This window comes from Pseudophryne corroboree, chromosome 4, assembly GCF_028390025.1.
Source record: "Pseudophryne corroboree isolate aPseCor3 chromosome 4, aPseCor3.hap2, whole genome shotgun sequence".
In the NCBI taxonomy this organism is placed as follows: Eukaryota; Metazoa; Chordata; class Amphibia; order Anura; family Myobatrachidae; genus Pseudophryne; species Pseudophryne corroboree.
The window spans coordinates 656,153,944-656,167,658 of NC_086447.1; the positions used below are offsets into that span (position 1 = coordinate 656,153,944).

General features: G+C 46.1%; 1 protein-coding gene across 2 annotated transcripts in view; it reads left to right on the forward strand.

The window, feature by feature from the left end:
• The window catches only part of LOC134910117 (kinesin-like protein KIF28), a 355,700-nt gene extending 347,816 nt beyond the window's left edge, over window positions 1-7,884 (forward strand). For both annotated transcript variants that reach the window (XM_063917784.1, XM_063917786.1), the window contains one exon: window positions 7,256-7,884. In XM_063917784.1, the coding sequence (XP_063773854.1) occupies window positions 7,256-7,417 (162 nt within the window). In that variant the 3' untranslated portion in view covers window positions 7,418-7,884. The remainder of the gene's footprint in view (window positions 1-7,255) is intronic.
• Window positions 7,885-13,715: the final 5,831 nt, after the last annotated feature.

The window sequence follows — 13,715 nt, forward strand, 5'->3', positions numbered from 1 at the left end:
GAATCCCTGTGGTCAGTGATTGCAGGTTTGGAACCACAGGAATTCTTGATTTCTCTGGATCTCAAGGATATGTACTTACACATTCCAAATGCAGTACAACAAAACCATTATCAATTTCAGGCTTGATAATGGTTTGGCCTTTCATCAGCACCTCAGGTATTCACAAAGTGATGTCTGTGATGATAACTCATCTCAGATCCCTGGGAGTGATAATAGTTCCATACTTAGACGACCTTCTCATCAAGGCTCCTTCTCAACAAATACTCCTTCAACATGCCTTACTGACATACAATGTACTAGTTCAGCATAGTTTGATTGTCAACTTCAAGAAATCAAGCCTGGTCCCGTCTCAAAGAATTGAATTCCTAGGAATGGTTCTGGATATTGTGGATCAATGAGTTTACCCGCCAGGCCAGAAAGCACAAAGTATTTGTCATCTGGTACAGTTAGTGCTCAAACCACGGACGGTCTTGGTGTATTTGTGCATTCGACTGTTAGGAAAGATGGTGGCATCTTTTGAAGCACTCAAGTTCGAAAGATTTCACTCATGCCCCTTTCAACTGGATCTTCTCGCACAGTGGTCAGGCTCTGATCTACAAATTCATCAGATGGTGAGGCTGTCTCCAAGGGTCAGAGTATCACTCCTCTGGTGGCTCCACATACACAATCTCACCACAGGAAAAAGGTTCAGAGTCTGGAATTGGATAATTCTGACGACAGACGCAAGTCTCAGAGGTTTGGGAGCAGTGGACCTACATTGTCAGCTTCAGGGTCTATGGTCAGACCAAGAAAGATTATTGTCAATAAATGTCCTGGAACTCAGGGCAATTTACAAGACGATGTGACAGGCAGTTCACATGCTCCAGTCTCAGACTGTTTAAGTTCATTCAGACAACGCGACGGCAGTCGCATACATCAACAAACAAGGAGGGACTCGAAGTCACATGGCCATGCTCGAATCTTGAATTGGGCTGAGCATCACCAAGTGATATTGTCTGCGGTCCTCATTCCAGGAGTGGACAACTGGGAAGCAGATTTTCTCAGTTGTCAGGATTTTCATCCAGGAGAATGGGCTTTACAACCAGAAGTGTTCCAGATGTTAGTCCAGCGGTGGGGTTACCCACAGGTGGATCTAATGCCATCTCGCCAAAATCATCAGACACCCAAGTATGTGTCCAGAACAAGAGATCCAAAGGCAGTGGCAGTGGATGCTCTCACAATAGCGTGGCCATACAGCCTCATGTAGCTCTTTCCATCGTTTCTGTTGCTTCCTCGGTTGCTAAAGTGGATCAAAAGAGAATCCACGACCGTCATAATAGTGGGGCCTCATTGGCCTTGGAGAGCGTGGTTCTCGGATCTCCGTGGTCTACTCGCAGATGATCCGTGGCCGCTTCCACTACGTCCAGATCTACTTCAACAGGGTCTATTCCTTTATCCTGATTTAGCGCGGCTGCGTTTGACTGGGTGGCTGTTGAAGCCGCTCTAATAAGACGAGAGGGCATTCTAGAGTCGGTTATACCAACCATGTTACGTGCTAGGAAGCCAGTTACAGCAGCTCATTATCACAGAATTTGGCGAGCTTATATAGGTTGGTGTAAAGCACAGAAGTTTCTGACATCTTTCAAATTGTCCTGTCTTTCTATTTTTACAGACAGGCTTAGATGGAGGACTACGTTTAGTTACACTAAAAGTGCAGGTCTCTGCCTTGTCAATTTTCTATCGAAAGCGTTTGGCTCTTTGCCCAACAGTTCACACTTTCCTGCAAGGTGTCCTTAGAGTTCAACCTCCATTCATACCACCTACAGCTCCATGGGACTTGAATAGTTTTTTTTTTTTGCAGTCTTCCATTTTGAACCCTTGCAACACCTGGATGATAAATTTTCAACTTGAAAAACAGTGTTTCTCCTAGCCTTAGCTTCGGCAAGGCGTGTTTCAGAATTGGGTGCCTTGTGATGCCAGCCACCGTATATGGTATTTCATGATGACAGAGCCGAACTTTGGACGAATCCCGCTTTTCTACCAATGGTAATATCTTCCTTTCACATCAACCAATCGTAGTTTCTGTTTTTTCAGAAGGTTCAGGAATTCCAGCTAATTTGGATGTGGTACGCGCACTCCGCGTTTATGTAGCCCGAACATCAACAGTACGTAAAACAGATTCATTGTTTGTTCTCTTTGATGCAGTCAAAATACTGTAGGTTGGCCAGCTTCCAAACAGACATTGGCCAGAAGGATAAAGCTGACCATTCGTCAGGCTTACTTTCATGCTAGTCTACAACCGCCTGCATCCGTTTCAGCACATTCCACACGTTATGTGGGAACATCATGGGCAGCAGGTCGTGGAGTTTCTACGATGCAACTTTGCCATGCGGCTACATGGTCATCAGTGCACACGTTTGTGCGCTTCTACAAGTTTGATACATTTGTGGCATCAGCATCTAGCTTTGGCCATCTAGTGTTGCAGGAGCCAAACAGCTCTCCTGCCCAAGGGGGAAACTTTGGTACGTCCCAGGAGTACTCCAGTGACCCCTAGTGGATGAAAAAGACAGGAGGATTTTGGTACTTACCAGGTAAATCCTTTTCTTTGAATCCACAGGGGGCACTGAACGCCCACCCACAGCAGTTTCACCTGGCTTGTGGTAAGTTCAGTTGATCTTCTGGTAACACATTCTCACCGACTTGTTCAAATGTTAAGGTGATTGTTATCTATTGTCGTGTCAATTTCTAGTTGTCCATTATGTTCTGTGTCAGCTTTATAGTTGTCCGTTATGTTATAATGTTATAAAGTTATATGTAATTCTCCATTGTTCATACTCTCTATCACTCCTGTTCGGCTCAGTAAAAAAAAACTGAGGTACCTTTGGGAGTATGGACAGGGTGGAGAGTTACTAATTTAAATATTTAAATGTGCCTATCCCTGCTAAAGCCCCGTCCATATCCCAAGAGTACTCCAGTGCCCCCTGTGGATTCAAAGAAAAGGATTTAACTGGTAAGTACCAAAATCCTCCTTTTGTTGTACGTTTGCTATTTACCGGTTTGTTTTTTAATCAATTTGTATTTATATATGAATTTTTGCTTGTTTTGCATCTATTGCCGATTGTCTATGTGGCAATACAAATACTAATAAATTACCTTATATACCGCATTGGAGTCCATATGTACTTTTGTTGGAGCGTATGGTGTGTTAGTAAAGGAAGAAAATAATTATCCAGAGGATCACCTCATTGGAAATGAGATTTCTGGTAGACTTACCATGGTTAAATCTCTTTCTGCGATTTACACTGGGTTCCACAGGGAATACATCGGGGTGAAGAGATGGATCTTGATCCAGAGGCACCAACAGGCTAAATATTTAGAATGTCCCAGGATGCATTGCGGGGCCTCCACTATATCTGCCTAAAGAAGGCAGATGTTAGTCACATACTGCAGAACCACGTTCTCGCGACAGGAGAAGGGACCAGCGGCCAATGCCATACAAACCGAAAGAAGCTAAGTGTGTCAGGGTGGGTGCCGTGTGGAACCCAGTGTACATCGCAGATAGAGATTTAACTATGGTAAGTCTACCATAAGTCTCCTTATCTGCAGCGGGGTACACTGTGTTCCACAGGGAATATATCGTGCATGTCCTAAAGCAGTTCCTCAAGGGAGGGGACGCACCTTAGCAGGTGTGAGAACCCGGCGTCCAAAGGAAGCATCCTGAGAGGCATAGAACCTAATGAACATGTTCATTGAGGACCATGTAGGGACCTTGCACAATTGTTCTGTGGACGCGCCACGGCGGGTCGCCCAAGAAGGTCCCACAGACCGAGTAGAATGGGCCTTAATAGCAGCAGGAGCCGGGAGCCCAGTCTGCACATAAGCTTGTGCAATCACCATTCTAATCCATCTGGCCAAGGTTTGCTTATTCGCAGGCCAGCCACGTTTGTGGTAACCAAAAAGTACAAAAAGGGTATCTGACCTACTGATAGAGGCAGTCCTCTCCACATAAACACGGAGAGCCCTTACCACATCCAAAGACCCCTCTTTGGAGGACAAGTCAGAAGAGATGAAGGCTGGAACCACAATCTCTTGGTTAAGGTGAAAAGATGACACCACTTTCGGTAAGTAACCTGGGCGAGTTCTCAGAACTGCCCGGTCACAATGGAATATCAGAAAGGGTAGCTGACAGGACAAAGTGCCTAAGCCCGACACCCTCCTAGCTGAGGCAATAGCCAGCAGATACAGGACCTTGGCTGTGAGCCATTTAAGGTCGACTGACTCAAGAGGTTCAAATGGAGACTCTTGCAGGGCATTCAGGACAACAGATCAGCGTCCAAATCCGGTACTATGTGACTGCGTACACCGTACACAACACCAGCGAATAAATCCGGTATTAGGTGACTGAGTACACAGTAGAATACACTTAACGATAAATACTGTGCAGAACTATATATGAGACCCTGACGCATCTAGTCCTAGGGTACAGAATACAGTGATAGATACAGCTGGGATACACTGAAAGTGAAAATCACACCGCAGATACAGGCACACGCAGTCAAAGTGACAATGCAGATAATTACTTTAGTCAGACAATAAAATTGCACTGGACTAGATTATTATATATATATATATATATATATATATATACACACACACTGTATGTGTGTGTGTATGTGTATATATATATATATATATATATATATATATATATATAAAACAAGAAGTGGAGTAGCAGGCACTCTCAGTATGTTCAACCACCGGGGTGCCTTCCAATGAAGGAAATAGCGTTAATGCAGTCCCCTGGGTGTAGCTATGTAAACTCAACCACCCTCCAGGGACCAGGAGGGGCCACGGATTTTTTTGAGAAAAATAGCTTTTATATATAAAGTAAAAAGTTCAATACATAGTGCAAAAACAAACCGACGTTTCAACGCCTCACAGGCGTTTTTTTCAAGGTGCACAGTGCTAAAGAAAAACACTGTGCACCTTGAAAAAAACGCCTGTGAGGCGTTGAAACGTCGGTTTGTTTTTGCACTTTGTATTGAACTTTTGACTTTATATATAAAAGCTATTTGTCTCAAAAAAATCCGTGGAGTGCCGCCTGGTCCCTGGAGGGTGGTTGAGTTTACATAGCTACACCCAGGGGACTGCATTAACGCTATATATATATATATATCTATATATATATACACATATATTATATACCAGAATACTCATACAATATATTCTGGTAGAGGTACACTTGTTCTTAACGCTGTCTTAAAATGACATGTAGAATACTTAAGTGTCTGTAGAATCTCAGCACTGATAAATCAGGCAGATTTACAGAGGAGACCTTGCCCTGTAGTCCCGGAGACCAGTCGCAGCTACTGTTAGAAGATGGCGCCCAGCGTCTCAGTCAAGGAGTGAGGGAGAGTGTGAGGCAGCTCCATGGCGTGAACACCAGCAGTAGATGGCGCCCGGAGCTGGCGGAGGGGCTACAGGTCAAGCACCTTATCTCCTATCCTAGTCCTCACCACCTGGTACTATGGAGCCTTATTAAAAATGGATAATGTATTATCCGACCTGTGCGCCCCTGCTCTGGTGGATATAGTGGGGTCCCTGTACGGCCACAGTGTCCACGCCAGTGTCGCGGTCCATCTCCTAAGACCGCGACCGGATCACGATTTAGTGGCGAGTCCCGACTGGGGGACCCTCTTACCTCCTCCTTGAGAAGAAGCCACGCGATCCAGGAGAGCGTCTGCGGTGGTGTACTTATGAACCGGAGCGTCTCTGCCGCAAGTACCTGGGAACAGAGCCAGCGGAAGTATGCGACGCTGCTGGGGAGGTGATGGAGCTGCAGCACAGTATGTCACACTGACATATGAAGTGCTGCAGCCCTTGAAGTCTTCTAAATAGCTTTTTCAGGGCTGCCTGCACAGCTCCCCCTGTTAAGTGACCTGCTTATGCAGGGTCCAACTCTAAAACGGAGCTCAGTGCCTGGAGGCGGGGTTATATAGAGGAGGCCCCGCAATGCATCCTGGGACAGTCTAAAGCTTTAGCCTGTTGGTGCCTCTGGATCAAGATCCATCTCTACACCCCAATGTATTCCCTGTGGAACACAGTGTACCCCGCTGCAGAAAAGTAGTTTTTATTTGCATGGTACTATTTAGTAAAGCACCCAGTTGGAGGGTCATCGCCAATTACCTTTTGGCCAAATTCAAATGCCCACACAGGTGGATGCCAGTACCTACATATCAAGCGGCTGATTGGTGTGTATACACTGTCAGCGCAACAGGGGGTTTACTATAAAGTCGTTACTCTGTCTACCCAGCCATTGGGTGGATTTCAATTTAAGAATGTTTCTTGATACAAGTGCTTCGATCAACCACTTTAACAGTGGAGAATGGTATAATCCAATTATCCAGTACCATTATGCTATACTGTTACATGATAAGGGTTTTCCCCCTTTTATTTTTTCTTAAGAATCTATTAATATAATACTGTATGATGAATGAGGTTTAGCAAAAGCCTCATTATTAAAAAAGGGCACAACATATGGGCCCTTTGAAGGATCAAGCCAATGGCATATCCAGAACGTTGTTGGCCCCAAATAAACATTTTGGAGGGGCCCCTGTCCCAGTGCTTCTAGAGAGACACCCCTCCACAGCAGTTCATTTTATGCCCCACTGAAGTGCCCTAGTTTATTTTCGAAACACTAGTAGTGCCCTAGTTCACGTTATGTCACATTGTAGGGCTTCCAGTACACATTATGCAACACAGTAACCCCATTTCCCATTATACAGTGACCCCAGTTCATATTATGCCACACTATAGTGCCTCCACTTCATATTTGGCATATTACGGTTCCCCAGGTCATATTATGTACCATTATAATGTCTTCCAGACAGTCCATTTTATACCACATTACAATGAGCAGTTCCAGGGTATACCAAGATATATTGCAGACCCCGTGGCAGAAGTTTGTAAGGGCACCTATGTATCACCCAATGGTGACAAATGTATATAACACATGTAACTTTGGCAGGGAAGGTGGGCCCCTCCCAGCTCTGGGTCCCATAGCAGGTGCACTCACTGCACCTATAGTAGCTACACCCTTGGCTCAAGCATCCACCAATGGCAGCACATTCCAAGCCAAGCATAAACACTACACATCACTCTCCAGCAGATTACAAATATTACTTTGTGAGAGCCATTTCTCTTTAGCCATGTAACTTTCTAACTTATACTGTAGTTCTGTTAGATACAGTGAATTTAGTTTTCTTAAATTTTTTAGGAGGAAGAAAATATTCATCTTCTGCGACTATTTACAGAGAAGCAGTCACTAATGTTCAAAGACTTTTGGCAGCAACTTGAATCTTGTATCTGCAAATTGAAGAATGACGTGGCGGCCATTGTTAAGAAAAAAAGACAAGACGTTACTTGCACTAAAAACTAGATTTTAAATAATGGGACAATTTTCATAATGAAACAGTTTCTTCATGGATCTATATGACTATTTCAACTCTATTCCATCTTAGTAAATTTCCACTGAAGTGTTTTTCAGAATTGAATTCTGCAGCACTTTTCAAGAGCTGGATTTAATGGGAAAATATAATTAAATACAAAACCAAGTGTTTGGTTTTAAGATTATTGCACATTAAATACATCAATGACACAGAGGGTTTGAAAATTACCACTTAGTAAATTTACCCCATTAGGTACCAATCACATCTGTGGATTGCTAAGAGTCCTGAGATCATATGAATTTTTATGCAGAGACTGCAACTGAGGTACAACAATAGTAGAGCCTGTGTTGTGTTCATTTACAGTAAATGTGTATCCAACCACTGTAATATACAAATGTGTTTGAGAAATTACCTGTATGATGCTTTGTTGCTTAAAAGTAAACCAAAGTGCAAAACAGTGACTATCCAGTCCATTAATATGAATGGATCAGAGGCTGTTTATGTTACAAGGTAAATGCACAAAACAAGAAGACACAAAATGACAATAACTGAAATACGGAATAGAGAGGTTATACCACCTGGACAGAAAACCTGTGCGTTGATAATAACTAATTATACTCTATAGGACAGGTATTTATGGTGGAAAAATAGCAACATTTCTATTAGAATGTACTTTATTACTGTAGTAAGATTACAAATGAAAATTAATGTACAGTATGTAATGTATTATCTGTAGTAATGTGGGCCAAGTTACCCATTATTTCAACTAGTCATGCATGGTAATTATAGTGCAATATATATATATCTCAGGCTTCCGTCTGGCTGATGACCGAAAAATGGATGCCGGCTTTGTCGAGACGTTCAATCAGTTTGGTTTTAGAGAAGGCTGCTCCTGGGGTGTAAACTCCACCTCTGCAAGACAAGATTGTATAGAGGAATGTAATATAATCATTATTCTACAGTCTTACCAAACATTCCATGATGTTATTAAAATCTGTCCTCCAGCCACAACAAGCACCAACCCCTGCTTAGGTACAGAGCCATATTAAGAGGGGGGTCCCAAGAGTACCCCAGGACCTCCTTTTCAAATGGGCCCCCCCGCCGCAAATAGGATCTCTGGTCTGATCTGCGGTGCTGCGCTCCCGACGCAGCCTCTTCACACGCAGGGCAGCTGTGCTATGTCCCCCGGTGGTTCGCGGCTCACCATTAAAATGCTGGCGCCGCATACAGGGACTGTGAACACGAAGGACAGCTAAGCGACGGCTCAGCTGTCCAATAATCTGCGGAGCAGCAGTCTGCAGCTCAGTCATTGGCTGGGTGCGCAGGCTGCCGGGATCAAGGAGGACGGTGTGTGGGGCCAGCCCATGCCCAGCCAGAATCCCTATATACCAGCAGCAGAGTGAAAATAAGATTTTACTCACCGGTAAATCTATTTCTCGTAGTCCGTAGTGGATGCTGGGACTCCGTAAGGACCATGGGGAATAGCGGCTCCGCAGGAGACTGGGCACAACTAAAGAAAGCTTTAGGACTACCTGGTGTGCACTGGCTCCTCCCACTATGATCCTCCTCCAGACCTCAGTTAGGATACTGTGCCCGGAAGAGCTGACACAATAAGGAAGGATTTTGAATCCCGGGTAAGACTCATACCAGCCACACCAATCACACCGTATAACTCGTGATACTATACCCAGTTAACAGTATGAAATATAACTGAGCCTCTCAACAGATGGCTCAACAATAACCCTTTAGTTAGGAAATAACTATATACAAGTATTGCAGACAATCCGCACTTGGGATGGGCGCCCAGCATCCACTACGGACTACGAGAAATAGATTTACCGGTGAGTAAAATCTTATTTTCTCTGACGTCCTAAGTGGATGCTGGGACTCCGTAAGGACCATGGGGATTATACCAAAGCTCCCAAACGGGCGGGAGAGTTCGGATGACTCTGCAGCACCAAATGAGCAAACTCTAGGTCCTCCTCAGCCAGGGTATCAAACTTGTAGACTCTTGCAAAAGTGTTTGAACCCGACCAAGTAACAGCTCGGCAAAATTGTAAAGCCGAGACCCCTCGGGCAGCCGCCCAAGAAGAGCCCCTTTCCTCGTGGAATGGGCTTTTACAGATTTAGGGTGCGGCAGTCCAGCCGCAGAATGTGCAAGTTGAATCGTGCTACAGATCCAGCGAGCAATAGTCTGCTTAGAAGCAGGAGCACCCAGCTTGTTGGGTGCATATAGGATAAATAGCGAGTCAGTTTTCCTGACTCCAGCCGTCCTGGAAACATATATTTTTCAGGGCCCTGACTACGTCCAGTAACTTGGAATCCTCCAAGTCCCAAGTAGCCGCAGGCACCACAATAGGTTGGTTCACATGATACCACCTTAGGAAGGAATTGGGAACGAGTCCTCAATTCCGCCCTATCCATATAAAAACATTATATAAGGGCTTTTGCATGATAAAGCCGCCAATTCTGATACACGCCTGGCCGACGCCAAGGCCAACAGCATGACCACTTTCCACGTGAGGTATTTTAGCTCCACGGATTTAAGTGGCTCAACCCAATGCGACTTCAGGAAATCCAACACCACGTTGAGATCCCACGGTGCACCTGGAGGCACAAACGGGGGCTGACTATGCAGCACTCCCTTAACAAAAGTCTGAACTACAGGCAGTGCAGCTAGTTCTATTTTGGAAGAAAATCGATAGAGCCGAAATCTGGACCTTAATGGAACCCAATTTTAGGCCCATAGTCACCCCTGACTGTAGGAAGTGCAGAAATCGACCTAGCTGAAATTCCTCCGTTGGGGCCTTCCTGGCCTTACAGCACGCAACATATTTCCGCCATATGCGGTGATAATGGTTTGCGCTCACTTCTTTCCTAGCTTTAATTAGCGTAGGGATAACTTGCTCCGGAATGCCCTTTTCCTTCAGGATCCGGCGTTCAACCGCCATGCCGTCAAACGCAGCCGCGGTACGTCTTGGAACAGACAGGCCCCCTGCTGCAGCAGGTCCTGTCTGAGCGGCAGAGGCCATGGGTCCTCTGAGATTATTTCTTGGAGTTCTGGGTACCAAGCTCTTCCTGGCCAATCCGGAACAATGAGTATAGTTCTTACTCCTCTCCTTCTTATTATTCTCATTACCCTGGGTATGAGAGGCAGAGAAGGGAACACATACACCGACTGGTACACCCACGGTGTTACCAGAGCGTCCACAGCTATCGCCTGAGGGTCCCTTGACCTGGCGCAATATCTTTTTAGCTTTTTGTTGAGGCGGGACGCCATCATGTCCACCTGTGGTCTTTCCCAACGGTGTACAATCATTTGGAAGACTTCTGAATGAAGTCCCCACTCTCCCGGGTGGAGGTCGTGTCTGCTGAGAAAGTCTGCTTCCCAGTTGTCCACTCCGGGAATGAACACTGCTGACAGTGCTAACACATGATTTTTCGCCCATCGGAGAATCCTTGTGGCTTCTGCCATCGCCATCCTGCTTCTTGTGCCGCCCTGTCGGTTTACATGAGCGACCGCCGTGATGTTGTCTGACTGGATCAGCACCGGCCGGTGTTAAAGCAGGGGTCTAGCCTGACTTAGGGCATTGTAAATGGCCCTTAGTTCCAGAATATTTATGTGTAGGGAAGTCTCCTGACTTGTCCATAGTCCTTGGAAGTTTCTTCCCTGTGTGACTGCCCCCCAGCCTCGAAGGCTGGCATCCGTGGTCACCAGGACCCAGTCCTGTATGCCGAATCTGCGGCCCTCTAGAAGATGAGCACTCTGTAGTCACCACAACAGCAACACCCTGGCCCTTGGAGACAGGGTTATCCGCTGATGCATATGAAGATGCGACCCGGACCACTTGTCCAACAGATCCCACTGGAAGATCCTTGCATGGAATCTGCCGAATGGAATTTCTTCGTAAGAAGCTACCATCTTTCCCAGGGCTCGCGTGCATTGATGCACCAACACCTGTATTTGTATTAGGAGGTCTCTGTCTAGAGACGACAACTCCTTGGACTTCTCCTCCGGGAGAAACCTTTTTTTCTTGTTCTGTGTCCAGAACCATACCCAGGAACAGTAGACGCGTCGTAGGAACCAGCTGCGACTTTGGAATATTCAGAATCCAGCCGTGCTGTTGTAGCACTTCCCGAGATAGTGCTACTCCGACGAACAACTGCTCCCTGGACCTCGCCTTTATAAGGAGATCGTCCAAGTACGGGATAATTATTTCGGCCATTACCTTGGTAAATACCCTCGTGCCGGGGACAGACCAACGGCAACGTCTGGAATTGGTAATGACAAACCTGTACCACAATTTTGAGGTACTCCTGGTGAGGAGGGTAAATAGGAACATGCAGGTAAGCATCCTTGATGTCCAGTGATACCCTGAAATTCTCCAGGCTTGCAATAATCGCCCTGAGCGATTCCATTTTGAACTTGAACCTTCGTATATAAGTGTTCAAGGATTTCAATTTTAGAATGGGTCTCACCGAACCGTCTAGTTTCGGTACCACAAACATTTTGGAATAGTAACCCCCGGCCTTGTTGAAGGAGGGGTACCTTGATTTCACCTGCTGGAAGTACAGCTTGTGAATTGCCGCCAGTACTACCTCCCTTTCTCCGAGGGCAGCAGGCATGGCTGATATGAGGTAACGGCGAGGGGGAGTCGCCTCGAACTCCAGCTTGTATCCCTGTGATACTACTTGCAGAACCTAGGGATCCACCTGTGGGCAAGCCCACTGGTCCCTGAAGTTCCCGAGACGCGACCCCACCGCACCTGTCTCCACCTGTGGAGCCCCAGCGTCATGCGGTGGACTCAGAGGAAGCGGGGGAAGATTTTTTATCCTGGGAACTGGCTGTCTGGTGCAGCTTTTTCCTTCTTCCCTTGTCTCTGTGCAGAAAGGAAGCGCCTTTGACCCGCTTGCTTTTCTGAAGCCGAAAGGACTGTACCTGAAAGTACGGTGCTTTCTTAGGCTGTGAGGAAACCTGAGGTAAAAAAATTTTTTTCCCCCCAGCTGTTGCTGTGGATACGAGGTCCCAGAGACCATCCCCAAACAATTCCTCACCCTTATAAAGCAGAATCTCCATGTGCCTTTTAAAGTCAGCATCACCTGTCCACTGCCGGGTCTCTAATACCCTCCTGGCAGAATGGACATTGCCTTAATTCTGGATGCCAGCCGGCAAATATCCCTCTGTGCATCCCTCATATATAAGACAACGTCTTTAATATGCTCTATGTTAGCAAAATATTATCTCTGTCTAGGGTATTAATATTGACAGGGTATCAGACCACGCTGCAGCAGCACTATTCATGCTGAGGCAATTGCAGGTCTCAGTATAGTACCTGAGTGTGTATATACAGACTTCAGGATAGCCTCCTGCTTTTTATCAGCAGGCTCCTTCAAAGTGGCCGTATCCTAAGACGGCAGTGCCACCTTTTTTGACAAACGTGTGAGCGCCTTATCCACCCTTGGGGATATCTCCCAACGTGACCTATCCTCTGGCGGGAAAGGGTACGCCATCAGTAACTTTTTAGAAATTACCAGTTTCTTATCGGGGAAACCCACACTTCTTTACACACTTCATTCACTCATCTGATGGTGGAACAAAACACCGGCTGCTTTTTCTCCCCAAACATAAAACCCCTTTTATGTGGTACTTGGGTTCATGTCAGAAATGTGTAACACATTTTTCATTGCCGAGATCATGCAACGGATGTTCCTAGTGGATTGTGTATATGTCTCAATCTCGTCGACACTGGAGACTAACTCCGTGTCGACATCTGTGTCTGCCATCTGAGGTAACAGGCTTTTTTTGAGCCCCTGATGGCCTTTGAGACGCCTGGGCAGGCGCGGGCTGAGAAGCCGGCTGTCCCACAGCTGTTACGTCATCCAGCCTTTTATGTAAGGAGTTGACATTGTCGGTTAATACCTTCCACCTATCCATCCACTCTGATGTCGGCCCCACAGGGGGCGACATCCCATTTATCGGCCTCTGCTCCGCCTCCACGTAACCTTCCTCATCCAACATGTCGACACAGCCGTACCGACACACCGCACACACACAGGGAATGCTCTGACTGAGGACAGGACCCCACAAAGTCCTTTGGGGAGACAGAGAGAGAGTATGCCAGCACACACCAGAGCGCTATATAATGCAGGGATTAACACTATAACTGAGTGATTTTTCCCCCAATAGCTGCTTGTATACACATATTGCGCCTAAATTTAGTGCCCCCCTCTCTTTTTAACCCTTTGAGCCTGAAAACTACAGGGGAGAGCCTGGGGAGCTGTCTTCCA